General features: G+C 31.1%; 1 protein-coding gene across 1 annotated transcript; it reads left to right on the forward strand.

The window, feature by feature from the left end:
• The first annotated feature begins 9,323 nt into the window (after positions 1–9,323).
• Positions 9,324–10,068, forward strand: LOC119604166. Its single transcript, XM_037956641.1, has 2 exons — positions 9,324–9,598; positions 9,668–10,068. The coding sequence occupies exons 1-2, from the start codon at positions 9,368–9,370 to the stop codon at positions 9,989–9,991; spliced, it is 555 nt and encodes a 184-aa protein (XP_037812569.1). The 5' UTR covers positions 9,324–9,367; the 3' UTR covers positions 9,992–10,068.
• The last annotated feature ends 584 nt before the right edge of the window (positions 10,069–10,652 follow it).

The following is a 10,652-nucleotide window of genomic DNA, read 5'->3' on the forward strand; positions in this document are numbered from 1 at the left end:
CACTTTACCGCCTCTCCCTCCTTTAGTTATGGTCCTTAACTTTCTTCCACCTTTTTTGTTAAAAATGTATTAGTACTTTCCCATTGAAATGATTATGTTTACCAAAGTATGTGTACACATGTGAACAGAAGACTAGATGTAAACATAACTTTAAAGTAGTAAGAAACATAAGAATTTACGATAATAAAGAAAGAAAAAATTCCCATTATTATAGATCATTTGAGATCAATAACGTACTTCTTTCTTGAGGTCCAGAGCCGATCGTGATTTTACGCTATATCGAAGATTTAGTAGTATGTCTCCGCTTACAGACTGGCTTCTAGAGCATTCCGGATAGCAACGTAATCTAGGATGTAGAATGTCTCTTAAAAAGATAAAAAGATATTTTCAATTATATTGCAGACCCTGTAGTTTACCTGTTCCTATCCTTAAAACCTAAAAGTTTCAAAGTGGTATTTGGGAATATGTTCATTACTTAGAGAGACAGCCAGACAGCTAGCCTAAAGGAGTTAATGTATGACAATTAACCTCTTCGCTTTTAAGTATAAACTCTCTACATTACTTAGGGACTAAAAGTGACGACCTTATCCTATCTCTCTTGCAAAGGAGACACTTAAATGACGACTGTCTTCACTATCGTTTTAAAAGGGTACATTCGTGAAGAAAGACGAATTAGAACAAACCAGGAGGGCAGAAGTTAATGGAAATGACTGTATTTTTCGGATTTATCGACTCTTTGTAGAACAGCTAGAATGTATACACATTAAAACAAGTAAGAAATTATAGTAGGGCGAGGCCGACCACATAATACCCTACACCTGTTAGAAAAATAAAATGTGATTTAGTTTTCATAATAAAGCATTTAAGTTGAATTGTACCTTGCCTTGAATTATACTTAAGCAATTTATTGTTGAATTTGAAGGGGACTTTAAATAGGGGCTATGGTCAAATGAGACCCTATAATTATAAAATTCATCAAGGCTAGTATAGAACTTGGTTTTGCAGCTTTTTGTCAAGACACGAGTATATAATTATGAACTTTAAAACACCATTCGTCGGGATCAGTTGTATGGGGGCTAGGTGAAATAATAGACCGACGTTAACCATTTTCAATAGGCGTCGTCTCCGGTACTATAGAAGATCATCTGCCGAATTTCATTGAATTATCTTCAAAATTGCGACCTGTAGTTTGATTACAAGGTTTACATGTACGGACGGACATAGCTAAATCGACTCAGAAAGTGATTCTAAGCCGATTGGTATACTTTAAGGTATTATTATTGTGCGTTATAAACATCAGCACAAACCCAATATACCCTCCCCACTAAAGTAGTGTAGGGTATAAATGTAAATAATCTACAACTAATTTTCTGTCCACATGTAGTATATATTTACACAGTAGTTAATATGTATTTGTTTTGTGTCTGCTTTAGTCTACTCATCAAAAATGAATAAAAACCCATCAGTATACAGTTATGATAACAAAATAAAGAATTTTGGAATAGTCTTGACTATTTAATCACTTCGATAATCCTGTTTTAACAGGTTCTCTGTAGACTTTTTCATAGTGACAGTTGAGCACAATTATAGTGGCTAGTACACCTTTCTTGAAGTCGTAAGTAATAAGTGTAGGAGATATTGCTTCTAACAAAAATACCTTTTGTATTCGTTTTCCTTAGGGTATATAATATATGCGTTTTTAATGTCTCTGTCAAATTTAATTAAAATTTTTATTGACTGTGGTTATTCCTAAAAATATGGACTATTAAAATTTGTTTTAGAATATTTAATTTGTAATACTTATGTATACGTATGCATATAAGAGTACATTAGACTAGCTTTTAAGAAACAGGAGCTTGAGAAATTAAATTTTCCACAATCTGTTTTAATGTTTCATCAGTATCATATGTCCAGTATTGAAAATAGGTAAAATTTCTCGTCTCGAAAAAAAATACCTGAATATAATTTGGCTTGGATGGATCTAATGTACATGAATAATTATGAAGTACATTTATTTTGATTAACACTCATTGGCGCCATTTACATAAACCAACTGCAGTCCAATTAAAAAAATATATATTTCAAAATTTGTGTTAACAATTATTATCACACAGCCAAATCACAGACAATTGTAAATTTGTATGTATTTATGTTATACAAAATATATTTAAAGGATTTCCTGGCGCCTGGGAAAACAAGGCGTATATTTTTTAAAGTTGTCTACTTTTTATCAGACGTCTAGTTATAAAAAATTTATGTTTCAAGTAATATTATACAAATTTTAATAATAGGCGAGGTGGTAAGTTTTTAAAATACATACATAGGTAGTTAGTTAATTAATTAGTTAGTTAGTTAGTTAGTTAGTTAGTTAGTTAGTTAGTTAGTAGTTAGTTAGTTAGTTAGTTAGTTAGTTAGTTAGTTAGTTAGTTAGTTAGTTAGTTAGTTAGTTGGTTAGTTAGTTAGATAGTTAGTTAATTAGTTAGTTAGTTAGTTAGTTAGTTAGTTAGTTAGTTAGTTAGTTAGTTAGTTAGTTAGTTAGTTAGTTAGTTAGTTAGTTAGTTAGTTAGTTAGTTAGTTAGTAGTTAGTTAGTTAGTAGTAGTTAGTTAGTTAGTTAGTTAGTTAGTAGTTAGTTAGTTAGTTAGTTAGTTAGTTAGTTAGTTAGTTAGTTAGTTAGTTAGTTAGTTAGTAGTTAGTTAGTTAGTTAGTTAGTTAGTTAGTTAGTTAGTTAGTAGTTAGTTAGTTAGTTAGTTAGTAGTTAGTTAGTTAGTTAGTTTAGTTAGTTAGTTAGTTAGTTAGTTAGGTTAGTTAGTTAGTTAGTTAGTTAGTTAGTTAGTTAGTTAGTTAGTTAGTTAGTTAGTTAGTTAGTTAGTTAGTTAGTTAGTAGTTAGTTAGTTAGTTAGTTAGTTAGTTAGTAGTTAGTTAGTTAGTTAGTTAGTTAGTTAGTTAGTTAGTTAGTTAGTTAGTTAGTTAGTTAGTTAGTTAGTTAGTTAGTTAGTTAGTTAGTTAGTTAGTTAGTTAGTTAGTTAGTTAGTTAGTTAGTAGTTAGTTAGTTAGTTAGTTAGTTAGTTAGTTAGTTAGTTAGTTAGTTAGTAGTTAGTTAGTTAGTTAGTTAGTTAGTTAGTTAGTTAGTTAGTTAGTTAGTTAGTTAGTTAGTTAGTTAGTTAGTTAGTTAGTTAGTTAGTTAGTTAGTTAGTTAGTTAGTTAGTTAGTTAGTTAGTTAGTTAGTTAGTAGTTAGTTAGTTAGTTAGTTAGTTAGTTAGTTAGTTAGTTAGTTAGTTAGTTAGTTAGTTAGTTAGTTAGTTAGTTAGTTAGTTAGTTAGTTAGTTAGTTAGTTAGTTAGTTAGTTAGTTAGTTAGTTAGTTAGTTAGTTAGTTAGTTAGTTAGTTAGTTAGTTAGTTAGTTAGTTAGTTAGTTAGTTAGTTAGTTAGTTAGTTAGTTAGTTAGTTAGTTAGTTAGTTAGTTAGTTAGTTAGTAGTTAGTTAGTTAGTTAGTTAGTTAGTTAGTTAGTTAGTAGTTAGTTAGTTAGTTAGTAGTTAGTTAGTTAGTTAGTTAGTTAGTTAGTTAGTTAGTTAGTTAGTTAGTTAGTTAGTTAGTTAGTTAGTTAGTTAGTTAGTTAGTTAGTTAGTTAGTTAGTTAGTTAGTAGTTAGTTAGTTAGTTAGTTAGTTAGTTAGTTAGTTAGTTAGTTAGTTAGTTAGTTAGTTAGTTAGTTAGTTAGTTAGTTAGTTAGTTAGTTAGTTAGTTAGTTAGTTAGTTAGTTAGTTAGTTAGTTAGTTAGTTAGTTAGTTAGTTAGTTAGTTAGTTAGTTAGTTAGTTAGTAGTAGTTAGTTAGTAGTTAGTTAGTTAGTTAGTTAGTTAGTTAGTTAGTTAGTTAGTTAGTTAGTTAGTTAGTTAGTTAGTTAGTAGTTAGTTAGTTAGTTAGTAGTTAGTTAGTTAGTAGTTAGTTAGTTAGTTAGTTAGTTAGTAGTTAGTTAGTTAGTTAGTTAGTTAGTTAGTTAGTTAGTAGTTAGTAGTTAGTTAGTTAGTTAGTTAGTTAGTAGTTAGTTAGTTAGTTAGTTAGTTAGTAGTTAGTTAGTTAGTTAGTTAGTTAGTAGTTAGTTAGTTAGTTAGTTAGTAGTTAGTTAGTTAGTTAGTTAGTTAGTTAGTTAGTTAGTTAGTTAGTTAGTTAGTTAGTTAGTTAGTTAGTTAGTTAGTTAGTTAGTTAGTAGTTAGTTAGTTAGTTAGTTAGTTAGTTAGTTAGTAGTTAGTTAGTTAGTTAGTTAGTTAGTAGTTAGTTAGTTAGTTAGTTAGTTAGTTAGTTAGTTAGTTAGTTAGTTAGTTAGTTAGTTAGTTAGTTAGTTAGTTAGTTAGTTAGTTAGTTAGTTAGTTAGTTAGTAGTAGTTAGTTAGTTAGTTAGTTAGTTAGTTAGTTAGTTAGTTAGTTAGTAGTTAGTTAGTTAGTTAGTTAGTTAGTTAGTTAGTTAGTTAGTTAGTTAGTTAGTTAGTTAGTTAGTTAGTTAGTTGTTAGTTTGTTATTTACGACCATGTTGCGGACCATATATTCCCATCATTTCAGAAAGGGGCTACTCTTACGATTACTCCCTTGTAATGCGTTGATGTATTGCGTGGTCCTCACGTAGGACAGCACAATGTTAAATGAAGTATTTTTTCTATATATTTGTAATAGTTTTGGAAAATCTTTTAAATCTTCTTAAAAATCAAACAAAAACAAGTGAGAGTGTTATATTCGGCTGTGCCGAATCTCATTTACCCACCATCAAACCGTATGCCTTAAAAGGAATGCTCCCCCATAAACATCAGGGTGATATTACTCATCAAATTAACTGAAGAGGACCTTATATGAGAGATAATATAGTTGACCGTTTTTCATAAACATATTTTATACCAATTTAGGTTCATACAAAACATCTTTACATCGAATATCACTTCCCGACACTTTCCGCACGAAATTCGGTGCGAAGATTTACGTTCCTATAAACGTTTCTTATATAAAATTTCATAACTGTTCACGTATTTTTAAGTCAGCAAAGATCGTTAAAGTAATTTTCTTATGGACCGATCCTCAATACATTTGGTAGAGAGGTTTTAACTCGTATAAAAAATATGTGTGCCGAATTTCATTACTTTTCTGTATTCTGTATTTTTAAGCCAGTAATGATCGGTTAAGTAATTTTTTGAAGGGCATCTTATATGGGAAGTAGGGTCAATTATGGACCGATCCACATAAAGTTTGATAGAGAGATTTTGGCTTCATTGAAACTTATGTGTGTCGCATTTCATCACTATACTCGTATTAAGCCAGTAATGAGCGTAAGTAATTTTCTGAAGTCATATTCTGAAGGGGACCTTATATGGGCGTTAGGGTCAATTATGGACCGATCAACATAAAATTAGGTAGGGAGATTTTGGATCATATGAAACTTATGTGTGTTAAATTGTATCACTATACTCGTATTTTTAAGCCAGTAATGAGCGTAAGTAATTTTCTGAAGGGGGCCTTATATGGGGGGTAGGGTCAATTATGGACCGATCCTCATAAAATTTGGTAGGGAGATTTTGGATGTGTTACAAACTTAATGACAACATCAATATACCCCCCATCTTTTTTGATGGTGGGTATAAAAATCAAGCATACAGCGAATGAGTAATATTTAATTGTTTTAAATAATATTTATTACGTATACGTTGAGGAGATAAACAATTTCTTGGTATCACCAAATATTCCACTCTCAAATATGTAATTAGAAATTCAAGGACTTAGTAATAAAATGACAATTTTTATTTAATTATCACTTTTATGACCATATTCCCTTTTAACAAGTTAATATTTTAAGTTACACATTCAACACATATGTATGCTAAATTATTTAAATAATCAATATGCAAACCGAAAAACATGCTGATGCCCTTGAGCAATTACAAATCAATTAAATAATGTTTAAATAATTGTATGTATTTATGCTTGCACAAGACATCGTTAATTTAAAATAAAAAAATTAAATTAAAAAATATTGCAATTAAATTAATATTTAAACACCTCCAGAGTTTCTGATTTAACATTTTACAGCAACAACTGCAGTTTTACACCAACACGTGCCTTCATAACATTTAAACTCTCTCACACACACACTTATAAATTCTCGTACATATTTGACCATTACAAACAATGTTTAACTGCATTTAGTTAAAAAAAAAAACAATACAGTAATTTTCAGTTTTACTATATACATATGTACATATGTATATTATTGCTACTGGTCGGTCCATGCTGTTTATCTTCCAAAAAATGCGTCTACTGTTGAAATTGATTGTGTGAGTGAGCGAGCAAGTAAATGTGACATCTGCATCGGTTGCAGAATGTGTGTGGGATTTTAGGATTTTTTAGCTTTAACACATTGGTTTGTATGTTTTTTTTTTTTTCATACGAAAACTCACAATTTGTTTCGCACGAAGGTGGTTTCATTCATGTGGCCTTTATCTTGATTTATATCAAGTTAAAAGTATTCATTTCACTTTGGACTTTTATATTTGTGTGTGTTCGTGTGTTTATCTGTCTGCTTGAATGTATGTACGTTTATTTGTAATTGTATAAGTGAGAGTTTCCGGTTTATATGTGGGTTTTGTATTGCAATCATTTGCATAAGACTACATAATATGTAACTGTAAAAACTTTTTTACAACAGTGCTGCATATATGTTGGGGTAAATGGTACAATGTATTTTTGTATCTTTGCCCAATAAAAGAAAACCACTATGCAATATGGCTATTCTGTATATTAATGGTCGTTGGATTAAACAGATACAGTCGACAATTGAAAAAGACGAAAAGGGCAACTTTTCCCATATAAACGCATTTAAACACTTTGGCGACGATGCGTGGTCTATTGCCCTCAAATTGAATAAGTAATGTTACAGTCACTATTAGAAGTTGAACCGAGAGAAAAGCTTATTTTCGACCCACCCTGGATTATTTCAGAAACTGAAAATTGTATTCCAAAGTAATCTATAATTTAAAATCGTCAATAATTACTAGAGTCCGACCGAACTCAAAATTTCGCCGAACACCGAACATTGACCGAACCTCACATTTTACCGAACTCCGAACCCGTACCCGAACGTTCGGTCGGACACTTATAATTACTTTTAAAAAGTACTTAACATCATTATCAGTTGAACATTTAAATACGCTCACATAGTTTTTGTTTTAAAACTCTCACTCCCTTGGCGCAAAACCGGATAATATGCAATTAATTGCATGATATTTTGGGTCAATGAAATATGGACTTTTGTTTTAAATAAACATTTTATTACAAAAATCCCACACACATTTGAACAATTTATACCATTTAAACCAACTTACATGCATATTGTATCTGTGTGTGAGTTTGTACATATGTATGCAAGTGTATAAACACGTTTACATGAATAAAATATCCATCCTCACAATGGTCATGTATCTGATATGTCATAGTAAGTTGTAATTTTGTTTTTGTTTTAATAAATGTTATTTTAAATGCAGCGATAATTAAACATGACACTCAATTATTGTTAATTAGAGACTGTGTTAATTAACTTATGGGTTTTTTTTTTAATAGAATTTATTATTAGTTTGTTACATATTGTATCATAAAGGTCCCAGTCGAACTCTAAACAAATTATTTAAAATTGAAATTTAAGTTTCAATCAGTTAGATACATTTTTCTTCAAAAATATAATTTTGATAATTCTGGCCAACAAGTTTTTCCAGATGTTTAGGTCTCTAATTTGAATACGAAATATTTTTAGAATCAGTTCATTATTTGACCCTATCCACTCTAACACTTTCAGAAACAATTTTAAACAATTTATCGGATTTTTAAAAACATAGTTACGTTTTACTTCTATAAGTCATAATCTTAGATTTAAATTTATCATCTGATATCGCCCTAATTGCCATCTGACTGTCGGTAAATACATATGCTAAGCCCTGTGTGCGCAATATTTATTCTAATCCAATTTACGCATTCCGTTACTGCTCGGACTTCTGCTTGGAAGCTAGTGTTGTGATAAGGTAAACGGTGGTATATTTCTATTTCTGGGTCTTCAATGTAGAACCGCAGGCCCACGTTGTCGCCCAATTTAGAGCCATCCTTGTAGCAACGGATTCCCACAGGTATTGCTCTTATGTACCGCTTGCCCAAGACATTCTATCTGGGATCAGTGTTTCAAAGTTACCGACATATTCTGTGTCTGGTATGCGATCGGACACACACGATGATTGTGTATAGCCTTCCAATGTGTCCAGTATACATTGATGACGTTTCCTATATAGTTCGCCTAAAGTCGTTAGGTTGTAAGTGTCGCCTCACATATTATATATGTTTCAATGGGTGGAATATCTAGCAACGTTTCCATAGCCTTGATAGACATAGTATTCATGGCAGCACTTATATACAAAGAAGTCCACCAGATTATTGAAGCACAAGTTAGAATTGGTCTAATTACACTTTTATAACGCCAATGTGTCATAGTAGGACTAAATAAGACCGCATTGATCCTATCCTCTATGTGGTATCTCTATCTTAATTTCCGGCACTTAACTCTATGTGTCACCGTGATCTTCTTGCCCAGGAAACAGGGTTCAGTATTCATACTTAGAAATTTTTGTCTATATTGTGAAAAGACAGATTTTCGTCTTCGCCGGGTTGACATTGAGGCCTCTCGGTTAAGTCCAGCTCAAGGCCGTATTCAGAGCCTCTTCAGCACACAAGTAATTTATAGTTGACCCTTTATTGAAGGCGCCTTCAATGTCAATGCATACCTCCTGTGTATACAGTATGCCATCGAAGGATTCACCTATATAGTGGACATATTTTAACGCGGTTTCCACCGATCGTCCCTTTACATAAGCATGAGTCTTATATTTGAGGTCTTTGTCTAGTATACTGATTTTAACCAAACCATCAACTATCTGTTTCAAGTTCTCGAACTAACCTTGGTGTAAATTTCATCCCGCTCGGAAGACATCAGTTTTAAAAGTATGGTCACTTAACATGAAATCTCCTATATATGACAACTTTCCGAAATTCGCTCTAAATTTACTATACTTGCTCTTAGTTCCGACATTGCTGAATATAAAGCTTTTACATGTTTAAATTGAAAACGTTTATATTAAATTTAACACTTCCATCTTACAATGATATTATTTTAATAACTATAATAAATAACACAAAATTATATAAATTTTTAACAGTTTCCGTTTTATGTTAACTCCAATCAGAAAATCAAATTACGATTGCATCATGTAAAATTAATCGAAATTACATTATAAAAGTACAAGCTTGTTCAGAAAATTATTTAGAAATTGTTTAGTATAAAGATCCCCATAGACATGGAACTAAAATTCATTATTTTTACTGGATTTTTGTTGTTTACCATAGTTTCAAATACATCGGCCGATGAAGAAAAGAAAAAACTAAAATTGGTGCTAGACAAGTTGGATAAAGTCAAGGATGCTGAACATATATTAAAAACGGATATAACTTTTGATAAAGTCGGAGAAGATGAGGTCAAGATCAATGGTCAAGTTGAGCAGTCCGTAGATTTGGATGATGAATATAAGGTAAGTACTTATATACACTACTACTCAAGTATACAACTTTAGTACTGAGTTCTTTTATTTCCTTTTCAGATAAATATGGATGTTTTCCATTGCTCCGAAGAAGATGGCGAGTTTAAGAAAGTAATTGGAGTGGCTAATGTCGGTGTCTGTCAAGTCATGGCAAATCAATATAAAAAATATTTCTATGACTCGTTGAAAAATCATTCCAACGCTCCTGATCCTGACAAATGTCCGGTTACACAGGAAACCTATGTTATAAAGGATTATCCTCTAGACTCAAGCAAATTTCAGAAATTCTTACGGCCGGGATTTTATAAAATTTTAGTTTCTTTAATTCACCAGGAAGAGGAAGTCTTACAATATACAATCGAAGGTCATACAGAAGATGAGTAACTTTTTAGGAGTTTTTTATTATTTATATTTGCAAAAAAAAATCAAATAAAAAGTCGACCACACCATAAAGAAGTGAATGTCGTATTTTAAGTTTTAAAAATTCTGTATTGAGTTAACAATTTGCAGGTATGGATAGTAGATCCGAGATCAAAAAAAATGTATCACAACTGTAGCAAAGATATTCCAAATGATATACCCAACATAATATTGATATATTGGAAGACAAACAAATGGATGGTTAGAACGTTTAATGGATTGAAGCTTAAATTAGGAAATTAGTAAGTTTAGTTACACAGTTCGCTCTCAATCTAAAAGTTTCAGAATCGTGTTTAGCCCTGAAAGCTATATAAAATCCTGTTAGTGTGGAGTCTAATTAGACCCAATTCCTGGAACAAGTTCTGGGTCATTCTGATTCTGATACTACTAGCGGTTATAGGACACGTCATTAATGTATACTATACATAATGTACAACTACACAGAAACATGAGAAGTGTTTGATCGGATATCAGAGACCCAAAACTGTGGGTAATTATGAACACCGATCCCAAGATCATGGCAGAGAAAAACATTGAAGCAAATACCTGTGTGAATCCAATGCTACTAAACAGGGAAATAAAACGCTCCTGAGGACCTACATTGGAATATCAGAAACCGAGATTT

Source organism: Lucilia sericata, unplaced genomic scaffold (assembly GCF_015586225.1).
Source record: "Lucilia sericata isolate MDLA Ls3-8-SP2 unplaced genomic scaffold, ASM1558622v1 Contig000367F_arrow, whole genome shotgun sequence".
NCBI lineage: Eukaryota > Metazoa > Arthropoda > Insecta > Diptera > Calliphoridae > Lucilia > Lucilia sericata.